We start from the raw sequence: 24,288 nt of genomic DNA on the forward strand, positions 1-24,288 counted from the left end.
TATCTTTGGCCAAACGTCTCAATGTCAAAGGCTTTATAAGTATTCTACAGGATCAGTCTGGCAAAGCGAAATCAATAACCAGGTAATGGATTTGATTAAAACTTTTCCCCTTCCACCCACTCCCACAAGCCAAATGTTTCTACCCATACTAATCTCTTCTGGCACATGTAACTGTTGGTTATTCTGTGTAGAGTTTGGGGATATATATCTAAAAAATGTTTTATATCATTTCTGAGGGCTGTGTTAACTATTGGTGAGTATCTATTTTAAGAAAAAGCAATGTATGTATCTCATAGTATTTTTCTTTAGAGAGATCAGTTCTGCAATGTGCTTTTGGAAAATATGGGATGATAATAATTGTAACTTTGCTACACATTTAGATCCTGTTTTGTTGTGCAGAAGTTGCCTTCTTTTTTTCTGCTGCTCCTGCCATGCTGAGGAGCTTTTTCTTACACAGTCCGGGGTACGCAGCAGATGTCCATAATTCTGGAGAGTTGCTTTGTTGCCAAATCTTCAGGTGTTTCCATCACACCAGTCCTTCTGGTCTTCTGTCTTTGAAATGGTTGTATTGGCAGACCATGGGCCATCTGTAACATTTGACTTCAGAAACAGAAAGTAATAATTAGGCTGTTAGTGTTCTCCGAGGATGTTACCTCTGCTTTAGAGAAGTAGTTTTCCATACCAAAAGGAAGAAAAAAATAAAATTACTATTGCATACATTTTGAAGTTGAGTCACAGCTGCTTTAGTTTTAGAAATTTGGTTGGACTTTGGACCAGTTTTTCTCTTTTCAAATATATCCTTCAGTTACCAGAACTTGAACCAGTCCTTGAAAGCTATTCTGAACTAGAAATACTGTGCAGGACAAAATGCAACTTCTTTCTTTTATATCAGGAACATTAAGAGTCTATCATTATATTGATTTTAAAAAGCAAACAGTCTGCAGTTCCACAGTGTGGTTACTGAACAGGCTTCACTTTTCACGCAGAATGACCATGCTCTAATGAAAAACTACCTTTGGCTTCTATTTCTTACTTGGTGGAAATATTGACCACTCAAAGTTAGAGTGATTCACTAATAATATCTCCATTACAATAATTCAGCAAACAGCAGGAGAGAGAAATGCTGATGACAGTTGAAGAGGGGAAAAGGAGGAAACTGGCTGACAGAAGAAGCAGTCCTCCTATGGAGCAATTCAAATGTATATTTGAAATAATTACAGGCAGAAAATATATTGTAATAAAATGCTGCCCTTCGATGAAACTGCTCTGTAGTTAGTTTCACAGGTAGCTTTACACACTCATTGAATTTCAAAACCAGTGATTGAAAACCTATTGAAGTTTTTAGTAAAACTAATAAATAGTAGGAAACCTTTCCAATATTTAAGATATACCATGACATCTTATTTTGAAGACCAAGGATTTTATCTCATAGCTATTTTGTGGATTGTCTTGTTAGGTGTTTTCTGCTGGCTAACATGTCTGGCTCAGATTTTTAAATCTGCCCTTGTGCAGTGGGAGCTGGTTAGAAGGTGTCTGGAGTCTGGTGGTGGTGTCTTAAGTGCTCTGCTGTAGCCTCCAAGGCATTATTGTAACTGAAATAGACTAAGGTGTCTTGCATTTTAGAAATTTATGGTAGGATGCTGCTTACACCGATTGTTTTTTCTGGTTTTTGTTTCTTATGTGTTGCTAAGGAGTTGCAGTTGTAAACATCGTGAAAAGTGTAATTGGTTTCTTCATTTGTTTGTATGTTTTCTGTCTCCTGTGTGTGAGTTTTCTTTGGTGTGGATACATAATGAGAAACTTCATTTCCCTGTGTCTTGGTGGAGGGAGAAAGGAATATGGCTTCTGAAATGTAAGTCTTGTTTCACCAGGCATATGAGCATATGCCTGTTTCCCAGCAAGCTATCCAATGGCATGTTTTTCCAGAGTACCCCAGAGTTCAGGCTGAGTGGCAGTTTGCTTTCAGTGAAAGCAAAGACTATGCTAGGAAAGCCAATTAAAGTGTATGTGAGCGGGTAAAGAAGAGAGTTCGAGGCAATCTGCTTCAAAGGGATGTTACTTATAAACCACCTAGAGAAATACCCAGAGAAACATCAGTGACATCATCTCTGACCAGCTCTCGGTGATTGCTGGAGGGTGCTCAGTCCCCACCACCCCCTCAGCCAGATGTAACTCCAGAAGCAGTGCGTCCCACTGGCCTGCTCCGCTCGGAGCAGCTGCTGCTCTGGCAGTTGCTCGCCTGCTGGTGCCGAGTGAAGCCCCATAACTGGTTTCCTCCTGAGGAGAAGACAAGGGGCCAGAGGGAAGGACTCAGCCCATGGGTCACCGGACACACATGTCAGCAGCTTGAAAAACACAAACTGTGATAACACGAAGCCCTCATTTCTGTAACTTTGTACAGCGATACATTTGAGGAAGGATTGCATTTTCCTCACAAAGCAATACCCCTTGATTTTACTTTTCTATGTAGAAAATCTATAATTACCAGGATTATTTTTTTCTTAGATGTTACAAGTCTGGCCAGTCTTATGCACACGCACACACGCATTCTCTCAAATGAAACTGAATCCTTGGCCACAATTTTTCAAATAATTTTCCCTGAGAAAGTGAGAGGGGGTGCCAAAGGATTGGTATGTCAACACTCAAGTTTTGGTTTTGAAACAGTTTTAATATGACAAAAGCAGATTCCATTTTGGTCAAATCAATTTAATTCAAACTCAGAATTTCTTAGGGAGTTCTTAGTTCTTACAGGGCTTCTGTGGTTTCTTTTGTCTGATCTTTACCTTGTTCATTTGATATCTTTTTTTTTTTTGGATGAACTAATGCCATTTTTATTGACTAATTTGTTGCCCCTCCATCACAAATATGAAACGGCTCTTTAAAGCCCCTTTCAAAAGACCTCAGTCTTCATACCCATAGTATGAAGTATTTGACATTGGATACATTTTAACTCCTAATGGGAATAGAAAGAGAGCTAGTCTTTGTATAGTATTATTTAAATTATTATTTAGCTATCTTATCTTTATAATGTCATTTAAATTTTATGCTTGTCTATGAGATAAATAGTTTTCAAATGTACTGAATGCTTTGTTTACATAGATATAATCTCATTATTCTTAAATGATTGTCTTGTGTTGCTACACTTTGTCATTATCTGAATTTTAGACCTGAAAACAGCCATATTTAGTATTGGGAACATTAAACCAATCTAATCATATTGGTTGAAAAAGCATAGTGATTGTCTTTATGGGTTTCACAAAACAGGTGTCAAGTTTAATCATTCTCTTTGCAACAAAAGTTTATCCAGTTATTCAAATTCAGTAATATTCTGATGTGATTGTTTTGACTTTTAGAAATTAAGAGGAAAGTTACTGTTCAGCTGTGTGGGTAATTAGATCTGGTGTTTACTTGAAAGAAAGAAAACAATTTCTATACCATAACCACTTTGATAGAGAAAGGGAGGAGGGATATGCAGTTGAAATCTCTTTATGGAGTACCAATAAAATGGTATACTTCTAAACCTATTAGTTCAGCTTCAGTGAAGCAATGAATATGTTCTGTGAAAGTTTTGCAGAAATTTGCCTACTCATCATAGAATTCTTGGGTTTCTTTTCCTACACCTCACCCTCATTTTCAGTGTCTGCCATTCCTGGTACAGCTGCTGCCAGGAAGTCACCAGAAGCAATTCAGTTTTGCAGATCTTCAATTTATTTATTTAAGTTGTGAGGAAAAGATGTTGTTTGCTGGTGTTGGCTTCAAATTTTGGGTAGTTTAGGTTTTCTTCTAGCTTCATCGGCATCCCTGTTTGAGGATGAAGAGTTGGAATTATAGAGCGCTGGCTGCCTCCTCACTTGCGTTGGTCTCAGTTTACTGCTCTGATCCTGCGTTTCTGCTAACATGTTACTCTCGTTCTATGCAGAATTGTTATACACATCAAAACACCTCTCTTAATAGAGTCTCTTGTGTTATGTTTCTTTGTGTGCAATTATAATCTTGATGCCTTTAACATTCTTGGTTCATTATTGTTTTCTTCCGTGCAATAAAGGCAATTGTTTTTTCCCTAGAGTCTGCTGCAAGGGTTCTAGTGGAGTAGCTAAGGAGATATCCATGTTTGTTATATTGTTAAAATGTGTGTTTCCTAAAGTGTAGCTGTTAAAATAACAAACATTAGTGTTTGAGTTGACTAGAGAATGGCAATTCAATTGAGGCAATGTCTAAGACATTTGAATTGGAAATAAACCCCAAATATTCAGAGTGTTTACAAAAATTGAATTGCACTGAAATGTCTCTTTTCAAGGTAGGAGGCTTAGCTTTTATATAAATATTGCTTTGATATTTTTAAAAAAGATTTTAGAAGGGGAGGGTGCTTTTTTATCAGTGTGACAGACTTTTTTTGGTTTCATCTCTGGCTTGAAGTATTTAGGCAGATGTTCAAATCCTTGTGTTGCTTGATGCTGCAGGTTTTTGCTGTGCCCGTGCCACTGCTGCGGCTAGCTGCTGTGGAAGGGGAGGATCCCGAGCCTTTCCTCCTCGGTCTGTATCCAGCCACTCGCTACCAGTCCCTGGACTTGGAGAGCTCTGGTGCACAGTGAGGCCGTTTGGAGAACTAAACTGCCAGGAAACTTAATTTCCATTTTTTCTGCAGGATTAATTTTCTGCTAATATAATGCTAATGAGGGGAATGTGTGTCTGAGGAATGCAGCGTGAAACCTTATCCTAGTCACAATGATCTATCCGTGATGAAAAATAGTGTTCTGAATTAGATGGAGGAAAAACGTGATTACCGGTTGGTCATGTTTGAAGTCGGGACCTTTCCTTTCATACAGTAGTATCAGTGTCCTTCATTTATTTCATCTTGCCAAAGATGATCTAACCAGTACAATTCAGTAGATGTTGGAATGATGAGTGCTTACTGGTTGGCGATGCATGATGTTTAATTAGATGTTTTAGCTCAAATATACAAGGTTCATCCTTGCAAGGATTTAAATATGGTTGTTTTATTCCTGGATGCTATTTAATTCCATTGTATATCTGCGTATATCTGCAGCATTTCCTAATGTGTTGCTTTTATATTTAATATGTGGGGCTTTTTAGTAGACCCTGTGGAATTTATGCCCTAACCTTTGGGTAGTACGTTTTGGGATCGGTGCATGGAGATCTGGGATTTCCTGGCATGAATCTTGTTTCAAGGACTAGACCTTACTTTACTGCTTTCAGTCATTAGCATGCAATAAGGTCTAATGGCTGAAGTAAGGAAAATTTGTCTTGAGTACAGACTCCAGATATGAATTATCCCACTGTCATTTATTTGTTGTATTTATGTATTTTCCCTCAAGCTGTATCATTGCAGGAATTTGGGTAACTTTGTGTACCAAAGAGTTGCAGTGGCACAAGTAGCAGGGGGAGCTGACTAACTGTGAATGCGCGTTGGGACTTGTTTGGCTGTTGAAGGACGTGGTGTGGAACCACGTACTTAGCTTCTTGTAACTTTTCTTTGCGTTTGAGTAGTGTGTATATAAAATGAATGGGGAACAGAAAGAAAGAAGGTTACAGTATATGTGTCCACAGTTTAGATCAGCTTTGAGAGTTTTTGGGTTTGAGGCTTTGTTTTTTTTGTTTTTCCCCTTTCTTGAGCAATCAGGTGTTAGATTGCATGGCCTCATGAATGGAAATTCAGTTTTCATACAAAGCCTTTACATGAAAGGATGGAAGATTATATTACTTTTGGTATGCTGCTTTCTCTTATACCAACCCAGGATTCTGTTCGTGTTCAGCATTTCCATTCCTCCTCCACGCTCAGACTTCAATTTGTTATCGGTCACTGTCTCCATTAACTAATTCCCTGCCTTTGGTTAAGTTTGTATCCTCAGGGCATGGCTCAGTAAGGTCTTCAGTTGCCCAAATGCAAACACTTGGCTAGAGCACTGTCCTGTGTGTTTTCTTGGGCTTCACTGTCGAGATCGTTACACAGCGTGGGTTAAATATTCTTCCGGGTGCCTGGGAAATGTTCAAATCCCAATGCAGAACTTTTCACAGGCTGTGAAATCTCTGTGCACTCACTGAACTCTCTGTGCATATGAATATGCAGCTTAAAAATGGTGCTTTGTACAAACATGCAAATGGGATTAATGGCTGCGGTTCATTACTGGCTATTGACTGAGATTAGACATCACTGGACAACCATTTGGGGGATGATAATGGATTTGAAATGACTGATCCACAACTTTGCGTTTCAGAGGAACTGTGACATAGGATTATCATTGTTAATATAGGTCATAAATCTGTTCCGTATGTGGAATTCATGTATCTGAACTCCTTCCAAACCACATTTTTCTCTACTTTAACAGCCCTTCATTAAAATTTGAGGGTTTGGAATCACTCCAGTGGAGGAAAAACAACACACGCTGGATGGGATGGGTGTTGAGATTAAGTATCATACATTATTAGCACGCAATTTAATGTAAGTTATGGATATTGATTGGTACTATGCATGATTTTATGTGACCTAAATACACTAATTTATCTTAAAAATATGATGGTTTATAGGGAGAGTTTAACTTAAATTGTCATTGTTTGAGGGACGATATTGGAATGGTATAGAATAGATACCATTTCTGAAAAATATGGAAGCTTTGTAGCGTTTACTCATTACATTTAATTTCAGGCAAAATAATTATTCCTTGTGAAGTTAATGGAGGAAGAATTACTTGGCAATATCCTAAAGCGAGAGTGGACAACTGGACCCAGAAACAGTGTTTGCCTTCAGCAAAAGCAGCCTTCCTAATTGTTGGAGATCTCACTAGCTAGGCTCCTACGAGCTCCCTGCTTCAAATAGGATGCCCAAATGCTCCTTGGTAAATAGATGTAGAATTTTGATGTGGAATGCTGGACGTGCACTGGCAGAAAGCTTTTAGAAGAGACATTTTTTATTTAATTTTTTAAAAAAACATATTTTTTGGTTAAAAAGGTAATTATTCATCAGTCTTTAAACCTTGCATAGAGCCCTGCATTGTCTAATGCCTGCTGTCCTGCTGGCATGCATTTTGCTATATCTAATCTCCAACTAGTTTATCTTTTGTCTTTTCATTTTTATTCCATACTTGGCATGCTTCCAAAGCATCCTAAAAGGCAATTTTGCATGTGCTAAAAACTGCCTTCTACCAGGTGCCCAAATTATTTTAAAATCTCATTTAACCACTTTTAATTACATGACATTGAAAGACAGCTGACTCATTTTTTTTATACTTCCAAAAGCCTAGCCTGTAGCGAATATTAACACTCAGTATGTTTGCTGGGGTACTGAGCCAATCTTAGCAAGCTAATGGATTTGAATGTAGCAGGCCTGACTGTGGTCTGTATAGATTGTAACCTGAATTGGAGCAATCTGCTACCTTGTGGACATAACAACAAAAAAATCATCATAACGATCCAGAATGCAGAACCGTAGGCTGTCTTTAGAGCAGGCCAAAACCTTGAAATAAAGGAATAATTGTGCACGGGGACAGAGAGAAGCTGGTAAGAGCAGTGGGAAAGGAGCCAAGTGAAACAGGATATTTCGGTGTGTGTATGGCTAGATATGCCAGCCTCTGACATCCGTACTTGGTTCAGAAAGGGAAATGCTTTAAAACATGGAGGACTTGTTAGGTTGAAACTTGTTTATGAATGATTTGAATTCATTGTCGGAAAATTCATTTATACCATACTGGGACTCTTTTTAGTAGTAGGAGCATGTTATATTTAAATTATTGCAGATATGAAATTGTCACTTTTGAAGTGTAATGTAGCCTCAAGGAAGTTTTAATAAAGAAGGCGAGCTTCATTAAAACAAAAAATTACTACTTTTATGATGCCTGGTATCAGTGTCTGTCTCATCTAGAAGCAGCGACAAGTGGTGCTATGCCAAAAGAATGCTTTATGGTTTTTCCCTTGATGTCGCACCCAGCTGTCAGCCAGGTAGAATGGCAGGGGGAAACAGTTATGCTGTCTTGGGTCAATATATAAGCATGAAATATGATAAAAAGATCTAGCTATTAGGTAATGTAGAATGAAATAGTACCTTGAGTTTTGCACTTGGCATACTATGCATTGACAGTTTCCTGAAGATTTCCAGCCGATAGCCTTGTGTCACAGATTTTTGCAGGATGGTTGCATTTTTCTTAGACATAACGCCATGGACCAACGTACTGTTCACCATCTGCTGGTTACTGCCGTGCTTCCTGGCTTTGAAACTTCCTCATTGGTTGATAGAATGTCAGTTTATGATTGATTTTTGCATTTTTGAAATTTAATTCTTTTTATTCCTCAGCTTTGATGATAAATGAGGAAAAGAAAAGGTATTTTTGTATTTCTGCTGCTGAGTATTCTGGCATTCACCTTCTGTATAAATGACATTTTATGTCTATTAATAAAACAGGAGTAAAATTGGGCTTAAGATTATTCTGAAGGATGAAACATATTACAATTACTACGTAAGATGTGTCTTAGACACATAGTCCATGAGGATAATGAAAGCAACATGCAAAATGAGCCGTAGATATCAAAAAACCTAGGGGTTTTAATAAGAAGTGTCACTGTAAATAATTAATGTGACTCAGAATTCCAGTAACAAAAGTACTGAACTATATCTCAAGTCTATTTCAAGGTTACAAAATCTATTAGAAACAAAATCTTTGCTGCTAAGTGTCTGGTTTAAATACAGACTAAGAACACGAGACTCCTGTCCCCAACAGCGAGTATCAGGGGATGCCTAGGAATGGATAAGAATAGGAAAGGCATTTGTGAGGTTGTGTCTTAGTCCCCTCCTGGACTCTAATTCTTATTTCAAAGGTACTTGAGCCAGATGCAGTTTCCGTGTAATCCTTGATGTATTCCTCTTCCAGAATTTTGTCCCGTTTTCCTTTGTACCCACAAGGAGTTGGATCCACACCGTCCTTTATCAAGGCATTGTGCAAGTCTCCTGCCTGGTGTGGAAAAAATCACCTGTTGTCTTTTCAGTATTTTTTGTTTTTTGAACTTTTAAATAACATGTTGACCCCAGTCTTTTTTAAATTCAGCCTGATTTTCACCTTCTCTGGTGAGAGGAAAATGAGGGGCTATGACAAAAACACACCATGGCAAAACAGGACAATAAAGAAGAGTTCCGATGACTGCACAGCTGAACTGATGTTTGGTATTTTCATCCCTTATGTTGGTTTTAGTATCAAATGGGAAAGAGGGTGTTTAAATACAGCTCTCATAGCCAAAGGTGGGACCCTATTGGTAGGTATATACTTTCCTAAGTGTAACTGTCTGGATCACTGTTTTTAACCTTGTTTCCAAGGAAAATGAAGCTTACAAGGATGTGCTCCCCCCCGCCCCTTTCCTACGCTGCTTCTGCGCGTGTTCCTTACACCCTCTCTGATGCTCTCTACTAACTTTTAACCTGCAGGCTAATTCTGACAAAACTTGGAAGACAGAAGTCCAAAGGATCAATCAATTCCTGATATATTTATTTAATCAACAGCTAAAATGATGGGGCGAAGAGGCAAAAGATACTTCTGTAGGCATTCAGGCTTCATTAGTTCTGCTTTTCACGGAATAACTCATTTTTTCTAGACATTTCCTTTATTTTTCTTTCCTGTTTGGCCTAGCATAAAATGTCAGCAAAATTAAAGTAATCTTAAACAGTATTTGCAGTTCTTCCCTTGGGCTTTGCTGTGCTTAAGGTCTACCTGTGCTGATATTGCAAATACTATAGTAGCTTTTAGAATTTTGCTTTAGAATAATTGCATGAATAGAAGTAAATAAAAGAGACGTCATTTTTCCAATTAAGTAACTGGAATATTGATTGTAAAGTGTTTTTTCAATTGCCATGGTAAAAGACTGTTAATCCTTTAATGTTTTAGACTGTGTGTTCAAAATTTGTTGTTGAGTTGCTGATGCTTATGTTGTATGGTAAAGTTCCAGTCAGGTGCCACCTGTTGCTGCAGCTCTCTTAAGACACGAAACTTTTAACGCAAGTTGTATTTGTTTTAGTGTGTTCCTTTGAGAACCATTATTTGACAGTGATGTGTGTAAGGCTTTGCCTTTTGATTTAGACAGTAATTGTCTCAGGAAAGGAGCCGTATCGTAGTTTTTCTGCAGAACACCGGGCACGTCCACAGGACTGCATAAGTAATACATACAAATGCCAGTAGCACAGATGTTGCTCCATTCACTTAATGCCATGTAGAATACAGTAACAAAATTGTTGTCTGGTTCCCAGTATTGTCCCTGGCAACTGCTAAAAATAATATTCCTGCGAATAACTCTTTACGATGTGGTGGACAGAGAAGTTTGCCTTACTCTTATTTACCAAATAAACTGTAGAGCAAGATGTTCTCTCTCCCCACCAGCATTCAGAACAAAGCTGACCAAGAATGCTTAGTGGTTATGAAGAGGTATTCCTCCACTCAGTGGTATGAGAGATTGAAAGAGGGATGTCCTAGGCAGCTAGATCTAATGATACAAATACATTTATTTTGGTTGATGCAAAATGACAATCCTTGTAAATTTGGAAGGATGGGAACTGTGGTTCTGCTTGACAGCTGATGTTGTGAAGCAGAATAGCTTCCTAGCTCTCTGTTCCACGTCATCTTCAGAGGTAACCTGAGTAATCCCCCTGGAGTAGCTTGAGGTTCAGATCCAAGTCCATCGTCCACAAACATTTGAACAAGGTGCAGTATTTGAAGCTGCTTTGACGGTTGATATTATGTTTGCTGTGTTTACAGGGCAACACTGTCAGTGTAGCTATTGCCTCCATTTGACTGGTTATCCAGAAAGGTAGTCACCTGAAATGTTGTAGAATAACTGTGCCAAAGGCTCATGTTGTCATTGAATATGACAATTAATTATTGATAAGTCTACAACTCAGTAAGTATTAATGCAGAGGCATCTTGTAGTGAGAACAGTGAAGCTGGAAGAAGGGGGAATATATAATGAAAGGAAATGTGTGTGTTTAGAATCATGGAATTTTTCAGAGTTGGAAGGGACCTCTAGAGATCATCTAGTCCAACTCCCCTGCTAAAGCAGGATTGCCCAGAGCACATGACTCAGGGCTGCATCCAGGCGGGTCCTGAAAGTCTCCAGAGAAGGGGACCCCAAAACCGCCCTGGGCAGCCTGTTCCAGTGCTCTGTCATCCTCACCGTAAAGAAGTTTTTTCTCATATTTGATCAGAACTTCCTATGTTCCAGCCTGTGCCTGTTACCCCTCGTCCTGTCACTGGGAACCACTGAAAAGAGTCTGGCACCATCCTCCTTAAACCCGCCCTTTAGATCCTTGTAAACGTTAATAAGGTCCCCCCTCAACTTTCTCTTCTCCAGGCTAAAGAGTCCCAGCTCTCTCAGCCTTTCCTCATAAGGGAGATGCTCCAATCCCTCCATCATCTTTGTTGCCCTGCGCTGGACTCTCTCCAGTAGTTCCCTGTCTCTCTTGAACTGGGGAGCCCGGAACTGGACACAGTACTCCAGTTGTGGCCTCACCAGTGCAGAGTAGAGGGGGAGAATGACCTCCTTCGACCTACTGGCCACACTCTTCCCTGTGCAGCCCAGAATTCCATTGGCCTTCTTGGCAACAAGGGCACATTGCTTGCTCATGGATAATTTACTGTCTACCAAGACCCCCAGATCCTTTTCTTCAGAGCTGCTTTCCAGCAGGTCCACCCCTAACCTATACTGGTGCCTGACATTCTTCCTTCCCAGGTGCAGGACCCTACACTTGTCCTTGTTGAACCTCATTAGATTCTTCTCTGCCCAGCTCTGCAGCCTGTCTAGGTCATGCTGGATGGCAGCACAGCCCTCTGGGGTGTCAGCCACCCCACCCAGTTTGGTATCATCAGCGAATTTGCTGAGCATATGCTTTGTCCCCTCGTCCAGGTCATTGATGAATATGTTAAACAATACTGGTCCAAGTATTGACCCCTGCGGGGAGAATACGAGGGAGGAAAGATTTGTTTAGGCTTGAGAAGGTAATGCTCCATCTGCTTTTGCGGAATGCAGAATTAACATTTTCAAAGTTTTTTTCCACTGTAATTGTTTCTGGAAGGGCAGGTTTATAGCATCAATTAGGAATACCTGAAATGAGTTGAAAGGTAGAACTGTGTGTGTATTTAGTATTAAGAAAAAAGATCTATCGGTAGAGACAATGCAGGGCCCAAATACTTTGTTCTAAACTCTACAGGCATATTTCATCCCTTATAGTGCTTTGATCTGTTAGAAGGTCTTGTCAGAAAACCCCCAAAACAGACCAAGCAAGGCCATAGAAACCCAAGCGATTGGGTCCATATAGCCCTGTACATGGATGTACTGCTACTTGCTTTGAAAAAAAATTACTAGCACCAAAGTTCTAGAAGTTGGCAAAGTTATTTGCATATATGTGAATGTGTTTCAAGTGGCAGAAAAAGATCAGAATTACATTGTTCTTGTCTCCTAATATGTTGTCTGGTTCTTTGATTTGGTAAAAAAGTGTTTTATTATCTGAATTAAAGATATACACAATGCACAACGACTTGGAGGTTTCTCTGTTAGTGATCAACCTTAAATTCAGATGGAGATTATGTATATAGCTGCTGATAATTAAGGCTGAGCATCTAATGTCATATTTTCATAGTTTTTAATATAAAAATCAGTCTGCATTTTGTTTGAAAATCAGTCATATGTTAGAGGGCTGTGTGGGTATCATAGACTGTTAAAGTCATAGCTTAAATCATTAAAAACATCAGCTTTTCCTGATATATTTTTTTCCCCCCACAGATAATCTTATATCATACATATAGAGCAGTAAAAAAAAATATTGCAGCTGTGGGTAACAAAACATTACCTCAGAATTTAGGGTGTTTCTTTTATCTCCCAGGACCAAAAAATGCTGCAAATCAGAAAAAGTGTGTCATTATTGATCAGCTATTAAGTAGATAGGATTCTTTTCTAAAAGCAGCATTTTGTTTTGGATGCCTGACTTGGCTTGACATAGCACTTTTTTTTGGTAATGTGTGCGTCTGGTTTGAATCCCAGTGTGCGGCGAAGATTTCATGACCACGAAGTGCAGGCCCCAGCGCTAAAACAGCTCTGCCAGCCGTCATTCCTATAAGCAGCAGTTTGTGCTTCCCAGAAGTGCTGATATGAAGTTGATACACGTGTACTTGCAGATCCTCAACTGATGCACGTCCCCTTTCTTCACTGAAGTGATGCTTTTTCTGATGCCCAGGGAAAATTAGGGAGCTTGTGTGGCAGGGGACTGGGGCACTGGGCCCCTCTGTTCCTGAGTATTTTTGCCCTTACTTCCACTGTCAGTCAGTCCCTCTAAACTTTTCCTGCACAAACGATGCTTTTGTTTTCAATCTCCTCTTCTTTCTCCGTTGATCTGTAAGGAGCGCTAAACCTCATTTGTAACTCTTTCCCTTGCCACAGATTGCCAAATTGAATCCATTTCAACTACCTTCCTGCTCATATCTGTGTTCCGAAAGATTTTCATCACTGCCTGGATGGTGTGTTCTTAAAATTCAGCCCAAGGAACCGGTTCTTCATGTAGTATTTTGGGGATCATGTATTAAAAAAATACATAAGCAATAAATCTCTTTTTGTGATTCACAACAGTGGCAGCACATACTACCCTCTGGATCAATTATAGATTTCATCAGTCCCACTTTATACCTGCTTCTGAATTTGTTTTAAAATAGCTCTTATTTCATAAATGTATAAGGGGTATGATAATTTGTCATTTTGCTAACTTTATCTGTCTCCGTAAGTGAGATCCAGCTTGAGTTATTAAAAGTACAAGTGTTTCATTAATAAAAGCACATTTAATCCTAGCAGCTTTACAGAATTAGGGTCTCTTTTGAACCCTTCCTCAGGCTTCAAGCCTTTATGCTTTAGTATAGCGAAAAAAGCTTCAAAATTATTCCTGTGCAATGTTAAAATTTTTGAGAGATTAATCTCTCAAAGCTTTGTCTTAGGCATGGGGGTGTAACTGCTTTAATGAGGATTATAATGATATTTTCACAAAAAATAGCAATCTGAACCATGAGTGTTAAAAATAGTCAAAAGTTTAGGCAGGTGATATTTCATAATGGCAAGCTCCCCCTTAAGATCTATCAGGTAAATGATGCACATATTTCAAGCTCTCTCAGTACGTACTTTTACAGAACATTCTGGTGGACATCTATTGGAAAAGGAGAAAAGGAAGAATATTTTAAAAGTCTGACACCCTACCCCACCCCCACCCCACGACCTTTTTTAATTTTCGACGAACTAAATATCTCTGAGTATATTCTTAGGATGGAGTTTCACAGTAGTGCTTTTGGTATCAACCCTTGAGCTGTTTTCAGTTCCCACAGTTTTATATCCAGAGATTTGGAAGAAGGATTTTTACTGCCTGTGACAGCACATTTTCCATTATTCAAATAAAAACAGAGTTTATTGGATCCTAAAGGCAAGATATTCTTATTGATGTTGGTGAGATAACACCAGAAGTTTGTCTGAAAACCCAAGGTTAAAATAGTTTTGGCCTGTATTTTTGTGTATTATCCCCAAACGTTTTTCCTCTGTTTTTTTTAGTAAACAAAATGGAAAACCTCCATTATTCCTGGTATAATTTGGGAAGCCTGCATTCACTTTTTTCAGTATTTTGAAAGAGTTTGAAATGAAGGGGCTGTAGATCAGTTGAGCTAACTTCTATACTAGGAAAGCTGGTAAGATTCATATTAAGAAGCAAAAATACAGGATACACGGATACATTTGTTATAGTGAAGCATTCGCAGGTGTCAGCATGGCTTGGGAAATGACATCTCAGAAATCTGTTAGAGTTCTCTGAAGGTCTTGCTGAGCATTTGATCAAAGGAGATTCGTAAATTTGGTATACTCGGGTTTTCAGTAAATTCTTCTTAAGGTCATTTGGCAAAAACTCTCAAAGAAACAAAACTGTCCTGAAGAAAAAGGAAATTTATCTTGTGAATTTAAAAAATGGTGAAATGATAGGAATGTCACTTTCAGAACGAAGAAATTATTTAAGTCCCCTAGGGATCCGTGCTGGGACCTAAGTTATTAAGATGATCTTGGAAGCTGGGGAAGACAATGAGGTGAATGAGTTTGCTGATCATAATAATTAGTCGGGGCAGTAAAAATGAAGGTAGCATGTGAAGAATTACAGGAAAAGAATTCCAGTCACAACAGTTGACTCGACAGTAAAGTAGCAGATGAAAGTCAGTGTCGATGAATGTAAAGTAACACACATGAGAAAAAATGGTCCTAATTATGCGTAGGTAATAACGGGTATAAACTAGTTGTTAGCGCTCGGGAAAGAAATATTGGAGCCACTGTGGTCAGTTTTTTTAAAAAACTTTATGTAGTAGTGCTCAAAATGCTAATCAAATGAAAAAAAACCACAGAATAAACCAGAAAACACCACTGTGCCATTGTATACCTCCATTGGGTACCTGTTTCTTCAGTAGTCGTGTTCCAGCTCAAAAGGTGCTCAGAAAGGTGGTAAATGTGATCAAAGAGATGAAATGACGTCTGTGTGAAGAATGAGTCAATAGAGTAGGAGTCTTCAGCTTTGCAGGTAAAATATGATATAATAGGGAACCAATAATATCACAGTTGGTTTAAAGAAGACAAATGTATAGTTTACTTTTAATCACAGCATTAGAATTAGAAGCATCAAATGAAATGAAGTAAGGTATTTAACACCCCAAAATAGTTTTTCACACAATGCATATTAAATTTGGGAATTCATTGACACAAGAGATTGTGGGTGCCAAAGGTTTGCATATGTTCAAAAATTAATTATTCATGGAGGAAAATCTCCGTGGATGCTTGTTAAGTACAAAGCCTCTGTCTCAAAGAAAACCTGAGCCACAGGCTAGGTCTGGGAGAGTTTAATAGGAGAATCACTCTGCATACTTTTTCTTCTTATTTTCTTTTTATTAAGAAACCCCTACTGTATAACATGAGACTGAACCAGGTGGACTTTCAGTCTGAAGCTGTATGTCTATAGTTAAATGAAATAGAACTACAGTAGTTTATGTCTGAATATTTGGCCACAAAGTCTGAGTTAACGTTGTATTTTTCATTTATGTAACATATTGATGACCCCAAGAGATAGTGAATGTGTTAAAGTGTTTATACTGAGCGGAAGAGACAAGACTGTGGTGCTTAAATAATAACTTATATGTAGAAAATGATATGGATTTGTGAAATAAAATATTTTTCCCTGAAGCTATTTTATTCTATTTTGAAAGCAGTTCTCTGGGCTGAAGTTATTTTACTGATAAACTCATAAATAGACTACAAAAAGTAAGAATGTAATTTTGGAACCCATATTTACTTTCCCATGGAAGATAGCTACTTGATATCTCCTTTTCTTTTCTTTTGATAGCGTATTTAATACATGACCACTTCATCTATGATGTGTCGGAAAACTGTGTAATGTAAAAATATGAATGTTTTCAAACATAATTTTTTGTTCATATGCATTTTAATGTAAAACCAACAATTGCTATTTAACCTGTCTCCCTAAACATAGAGTTAAATTATTTTGCTCTGTACTTTGAAAAATCTGCACCTAAATCCTTGCTACAAACTATTCGTTCTTTTTATTCCTCATAACAGTGGAACCCAGCTGGTCACTTCAAGTGGGGATACAACAGTGCGAATATGGGACTTTTCAAAATGTGGGTGGATTCTGACTTCCAAAGGATGTGGCCACGCTGTGTGGGACTGCTCATGGCGTTCATGTGGTGATTTCGTGGCTTCTGCCTCCATGGACAAGACAAGTGAAATATGGGATGTTAACAGGTATGGCGTTACTGGAGATTCTTTATTAGCTGATTGATAGCTTTACTTAATAACTGCTGGTTTATGTTTTAGCCCAGGGAGAGAGAGATGTCTAGCATCAATTTGTGGACTTCACTTTAATAACATAGATAAATTAAAGGGAGGGGTGCAAAAACCCGGCTTTGATGTGATTTACTTGATAAAGGCTTTACTAAATAGGGAGCTGGGAAGGACTTAATTTAAGATAGTGCCAAAAAAAAGTATTTGCTTTTATTTGGCATCTGTTATTCTGTGGTGTTGTGGTTTTTTTAAGGTCAGAGCTTTGTGGAACTTCAACGTGTAATTTAAATAAGTAACTGAACAAAAATTTAAGCAAGTTTTCTATATAGTATTTCTAGCTCATGGGTACACAACACACTTTAATTTAAGGTCAGACAAGTGGAAATTTATTTTATTGATTATGTATGTTTTGGCAAGGTGACTCATGATTAATAAATCAATGTATACCTCTTCATTTTCTGTATTATCCAGGCAAATGCATTTTTATGAAGATGCTTCTAGAATATTAGTATATTCCTGCTTACCAATTAATTATTAGTTCCTCAATTTTCTTTAGTTATGTTTTAGGTGACATATTTTGGTTAATTTACACATTAAAGGAATGGAATGGATTTATTATTTTTTTCCAAACTGTTCCTTCTAGACTCCTGAATAACTCGGGAATAGTGTTACTGACACCACTGTACTGTAGTAGATCTGACTTTTAACAACTGAATATCATCAATCCACACACAAGACTCCAGTCTCATTTGTGTTTTCCCTGGTTCGTTATTATCCAGTCCTAATGGATTTTTCTATTTCCTCTCAGTCTTTTTCTTCCTTTGCATGTGAATGAGGCGAAATATACCTTTGAGCTTGTTGGCCACTGCAGGGAAAGAATCTTCACTGAAAAAAGCAAGGGAGACTTTCTTCTTTCATTCCTTTGGCCTAGATCCCTCCCGGTCCGCTGTGATTGCAGTGAGCATAGTGGGGTTTTGATGTAAAAGTGAAGTGTTTCTCTGATAGGCATGTATGAGTTTAGATTTTTTCAAATGTTGTAATTCAGCCAGATTTGTGGAGAGCTAATTATAATGTTGTCAGTATCAGATTTTCAGTCTTGCTTTCAAATCGTGACTTGAGGAAGCATTAAATAAAAACTTTGTTTTCCAAATGGGATAAGCCATGTATCCTTTCATGTAATATTCAGAATTATTTCAGCTAAGCTGAGGGCAGCTACTTAAAAGCTTGAAACAAATATTCAATTTTTCTAAAATCATAGACAAAGCAGTTAAAGTTTGGCAAAGTTCAAGACAACCGAGAAGTGTGTTTTATAACAGGAATTGTCAGACAGTTCTGATAACAGATTATGCTTCCACCATTGCTATCAGTAATAAGAATAAATGGTCAGTGTTTTGCTTAGAAAAGAAAACACCGGAAATCTATTGTATTGTTGCCCCTTTTTTTAACCTGTTGTAGGATTTTAATACTTTGATCATCCTTTATGGCATATTCATGACCTTTAAGAAATAATACTAAGAATAGCTTTAACTTTATGTAAGAATGGTTTTGAATTTGCATAGACAAAGGTTTTGTTTAGACACTTTAAAATATCTTCTCCACCGAGGAAGCTTTTGTAGTCAGAGGAATCAAAGCAAATCTTCATCACCAACCCATGCCTCCCACACACTCATTACCAACTCTCATTTCCACTTTCTGTGTATCTGATGTGCATTTTGCATTTGCAAATAAGAGTAAGGAGCACAGCCATGATGTGAAAGGCTAGTTATCAGCATATAACTATTGAAACCTTAAGTCATGCAAAAATCTCAGTGGCTAAAGGAAGCAGGAGGTGGCACAAAAATCTGGTGTAGTAAGCTTAAAATAGGAGTATTCAGAGTATGAAATTAAAAAGCCTTACTTAGAGACCTCACTGGTGGACTTCCAGACTGTTCACAGTAGAAGCCTGTGCGCTCATTTACATTACATTAGCTAAGTCCAAAAGACAACTGAGTTCTGTTTAGTTAGTCTGTTTAGATGAATTTTTAAGATGTGCTGTAGAAGTGTATGTGGTGTATGCACTTAGTGTGAAACGAGCACAGTGGAAAAATTAGATGCTCTTGAAGAGCTGTAAAAAGGGATTTGATGACAACAAGACGTGGCTGTTTCAAGCTTAAGACATCCTGCCTAAAGACCTAACTCTGCAGAACAGTCAGCTGCAATTGATCCTTATGCCCATGTTGACTAATTCAAGTGAAAAATCAACCTGTGCAGAACATACGGCCAGATGTGGAAATAAGGGAAAGCTATTGAAAGATTGATCAGGCTGGTAGTTTTCAGACTGGATTGTTAATTTGGTGATGCTTATATGCAGAAATGCTATGCAAAAGAACCTGCAGTGTCTTTTGGCTTGGCAGTACTAATTGCCAAGCTAATTGGCTGAGTTTGGCAACACTAATCCTATACGTTTCCCAGAGCGTCACCTGTAAATTTGTGATGTGCCTGGAGTTCTCTGATATGAATGAAGCCAGCTGTACTAGGTACTATATAAATATGTAACCTTCTTCAGACTCTGTTACAGTCTGAGTGTGTGCAATAAAACGGGAAGGTGGAGCAGGCTTTTCACAAGGGTTTTTGATGCTTAGAAAGTTTTTTTTTCTTCCCATCCTCACAGAATATGTGCTTATCTAGTGGTCATCTTTAGAATTCTTCCTTTCCACGTGTCCGCCAGTTGACACAAGCTCTGAACAGGGGACAGAGCACAAGATAACATACTTGTGGTAGGATAATAATCAGTGATCACAGTTATTCTGCTTAGTGTAGTGATTTATTCTCTCCACTAATAAGGAATTAACATTTTATAAATGAGAGCTGTCTTTCTTCCTTAATATTACATATTTGGATGGACGCCTGCTTTCAAATTGAATGGTCCTGGCAAGCAGCATATTGTAGGGCAGGGAGAAGAAAGCTAGATGAATATCAAAGCTACCACTGCTACCTTTCTGAAAGCGATATGCTGTAAATAAATTCTACAAATAGAAATACTTACATTTCTGTAATGGGTGGCAGTCATCTTTTTATTTTCAGACTTCAAAAAGCTGCTTTTATATATTAAAACCATACTTTCTATCTATAAACATAGCTTTTGAAATACCTACAACAGAGTTCTCTGGGGTTGAAAACTTGGTATCAAGAAAGTGGGGAGGCTGTTTGCTATCTTTTAGCACCAAAATCCAAGGGGATTTAACAATCATGAAATCCATTATTGGAGTCCAAAGAATGTGAGGTGCAATATGTCTTAAATAGGAAAAGGTTACCAACAGTTTTAATAAATTATGTAATTCTCTGCCAATTATAGGAAAATTCAGCCTGCTAATTGTTTGAATTTTGTTTTATTAGAAGGTGAAGCTACTGTTATTTTTTTTTAATGGATATTATTCACAAGCGTTTTTCTTTCGTGTATGTTGGAAGTTTCTGTCATATATCTAGCCACAAATGTCATTCCTACTAAGAGTATACTGTGAGGTAGCTTTGTAGTTAACAATGTTCTTCTCCTTGACAACTTCTGTGCCTTCTATTTAAAGATATGATCTGATTTTAAAAAGCAAAACAGAAAAAAAACCTAAAGCCAAACAAAAACCCAAGCACCTTCTTCTTCCCTGAAGACATAAACACATGCTGAGGTGCAACCATGATCCATGTTACTGAAGGATTTGAGGGAGTCTGAGTTCTGGTGTTGGAACTTCTTGATGCTTTCTGCTGGGACAATTGGCTGCTTTTAAAGGAAATTAAAAAGAAAATGGCCTAACACTGGGGGTGGGGGAGATAACTAATGTACCTGCCATGGTTAGAAAAATAATAAAAAAACCCAACAAAACCCAGCAAAACACAGACATATCTGCTATCTTCAGGTTACCTTGTCGTCTTAACAGTTATAGGAAGCAACTTGAACCCAAAGTGGGGGAAGAAAGGCAGAGTCTTATAATTTGTGAACAGGTTTTTATTCAGCAGCATAGCTCAGATTGAAAATATATAGCCAGCCATGTTAATAGCTCGGCAAACAGTTCCAGGATTGTTTTCTTAGACCATAAATTCAGGACTGTCAAAGTCATTTTGGCAGGATTAATTTCAATTATCCAACTGTAAATATCGTCAGAGATTTACAGCCTGATCTCTAATATGCAAATCAAACTGAACATCATATATCTCCTGTAAACACAGGCGGTTACTTAGGTTTGCAAACATATGCTGTAGAGTGTATGTTAGATGCAAACCTTGTTATTTATGCTTTACGCTTTAGAAATTATTTGCACCAAAGTCATAACGTTCTGATTTTTTTTTTTTCCTCCAGTTTATCCATTATATCCTCATTGGACCAGTTTTTCATTTTTCTCTGGTTTCTTTCAGTAGTGAAAAATATTGGCGGAATTAGGCCACAGAGAAATGCAATTCTGTACTGTCCTGCAGCAGACCTCAGGGTGAATAAATGTTTGCAAATTGGAGCCATTGCTGCTTTCTGGTTACTCTTTTTTAATCCATCGCTTATTTGTTTTCTTTTTCATTTAACACAGTAACTTTTGTCTAGCTCCCTGAAATTTCTCCCATAATCAAAATTTTATTGTAAAACTCTGAAAAACGTAATTGTTTCCATCGATCCTTAGTCATTACTAGTATCGTTTGGTGCATTTGTTCAGGTGCAAATTGAAAAAGTAACTAATCTATCATGATCACTGTTAATTACAACCACTAATACAGTATCTTGTTACTACAGTATTAATATATTCTTTTACTTATTTCCAAATATACACAAAAATAATTGTTGACACCTTTTGCTTTTCTACAAGAAGACTGGGAATTTTCACTTCTTTACCTAGCATCAGAGGTATACGACATAAATTAATTCCTGGTTTATTTAAATAATTCCTCCTTTTGTTCTTAAGCCTACATTAAGAGTCTTAGCTTCTGTTATAACTTCTCTCCACTTGACAACTGCTGATTATAGTTTTATTTCTTATAAGAACCATTTTAATTTTGTGAAATTTAGGGTTAGTCTACATTTTAAAGAAATGAAGCGGGGATGGATTTTGTTTAACTAGAAGCCCCTAATCAATTATAGCTTTCCTTGGAACGCTACCATGAAATGATGATACTGCACATCTTTTATTTTTAACACATCTTGACAGTGTGCAGTGCAAGACATGATTAAGTTGATTTTAAACTGATATTATAGTTTTGGTGGGGTTTTGTTGTTTGGTTTTTTGGTTGGTTTTTTTTTGCTTTAGTCTCAATAAAGAATATAGTTAATCTTGCTTGAATTTCCAAGTTGACTAGTCCAACTGGTTGCTTTGTACCATCAGAGCAATGTGAAAAGGCACCGAGTTTAGCCTAACTTCTCCTGGCATCTTTTATATTCATACTCTGTTTCTTTTGCTTCCTTTTCCCTTAGGCAATGGACAACTTTTAAATGAAACATTTACTATCAGATTTGTAGTTATTTTTCACCACACCAAATGTATCCCTATCGGGACTCTATAAAATCTCATTTGAAGAAACTCATAAAGATTGTCTAATTACAAAATGGAGCCATACTTTCACATTTTGAATCAGAATGAGGGCATGTAACCACTCCTTGTCAAAATACCCTTTTTCAGATGACACTTATCTGACTTGCTTTTCAGTGGGACAGAAGCCACAAGCTCTTCTGGCCAGATACCATGTTTAATTGATTCCAGTAAAAGTGAAGCTAATCTATTTTCAGAAAAGACAAATGTCCTCCAGGAAATTAGAAGGCAAGTAGAAGAACTCAGAGGAAATGTGGAAAGACCATCTTTGGGTAGTTTGTAATGTCTGTCCTGACAGCACATCAGGAAATGCTTGCCATTTTGATAAAGGAGAATTCCCTTTGGAATCCTCTGAGGAGTACTGGAGAGACAACCTGCTATTAATCCCTCAAATCAAAATGAGGCCTATGCCCAAGTCTCCAAATTTATAATTATGCTGGAGTTCCATAATACATTTTTCAAGACCAAAGAAAGTCTAAAACTTAGTTGTTATAATTCCCAGAGAGCCGATTGTAAAAATCAATTTGAAGATGTGAATTATCAGGGAAAAAATGGTGTCCAAAGCATAGCTGTTTGGTTAAGGGGAAAATATGGATTAATCTTCATAATACTGACAAAGATGAATCTTGAAGTACAAAAACTTAATCAAGAAGTGTAGCTGAACTCCATACTCTAAACTTATTTAAATCACGTTACAGAGTTAGTGCAAGACAACAGGCATTAATAACGAGAAATGCTTAATATGGTCGCATATTTGTAAGTCCAAAAAGCACACGAGTCTTACCTAGTTGTCATGGAATGCCTAAACTGGGCAAGCGATACAATTATTTACATTTGGTGAAACTAAGCAAAGAGGTGAAGTGCTTTACTCAAGGCCATATAGTGATTTACTACTGAAGCCAGCATTAAAAAAATTTCCATTCTTTGGTAATGTTAAAAAAATGTTCAAATGAATTGTCTTCAAACTTTCCTACAGGATGAGAAGAAAGAAAATCAGAATTAGATTTGCTGTAGTAATACAGATTCATGAGAAACATATGTTTAAATGATTATTATTTCTTTGTCACTTAAAGGATGCAGGGATAACGCAATGCTGGACTTGTTTGCAGTTGCATAGCCATGTTCAAAGCACACATACTTAGAGAAATTAAAAGCATATGCTGTTAGTGATATTGCAATGACTGTCAGCCTTCACACTTTGTGACAGAAACTAATCGCCATTTGGGACACAGCAAACATATGTCTCTGTGGAATTACATTGTTAAACGTGACAGGAATTGTGTAACTTCCACGGAAATGTTTGTATTGGTGGCTGTTGGCTACAGGTCTAGATAAACCAGTGTTCTCTGTGGTTTTTGCTGGAACTGTCTATGGCAATTTAGCTCGTACGTAAGAAGCATATTTGAATGTCTTAGTAGTTAAAATGACAATATTTTTAAATATCAAAAATATTTTTAGGTTTTTTTTTCCTAAAGTATTGAAAAGATGGAAATGTAAGAACTTTGCTTTCTGGTTTCTGCAACGGGTCTGGAAATGCACAGCACTGCTTTTTGACTAAGTTACTACTTTTTTTTTTTTTTTTTTTTAAACTAAGGTGTGGTGAGTGGAGCTGCTTTCTAAAATGTATGAGTTTTCATCTCTGCAAATATTTCTGGTAGGCTTATGTGAACAATCATTTACCTACATAAGATTTCCATCTTCTTTATGGAAAGACAGCAGAGAAAGTTGCACTTGATTTGTATAAAAGGATGTATCCTTTTCTTATCTCAATGGTTTCTTTGCTTTCATTAGTTCAGCATCCCGTATGGCTTGGAAAAACTTATTAGATGTGGTTGGGGTTTCTTTATGTTCCAGTTGCCCTCTGTCAGTCCAGGGATGCCCAGATTTCCTAAATTACGTATAGTTG

At 37.6% G+C, this 24,288-nt stretch overlaps 1 protein-coding gene across 1 annotated transcript in view; it reads left to right on the forward strand.

The window, feature by feature from the left end:
- SPAG16 (sperm associated antigen 16) overlaps window positions 1-24,288 on the forward strand; it is a 317,517-nt gene that overhangs the window by 188,344 nt on the left and 104,885 nt on the right. The window contains 1 exon segment of the mRNA XM_054209051.1: window positions 16,621-16,806. Coding sequence (XP_054065026.1) covers window positions 16,621-16,806 — 186 coding nt within the window.

The sequence above is a fragment of the Rissa tridactyla genome, chromosome 7 (genome assembly GCF_028500815.1).
Source record: "Rissa tridactyla isolate bRisTri1 chromosome 7, bRisTri1.patW.cur.20221130, whole genome shotgun sequence".
NCBI lineage: Eukaryota > Metazoa > Chordata > Aves > Charadriiformes > Laridae > Rissa > Rissa tridactyla.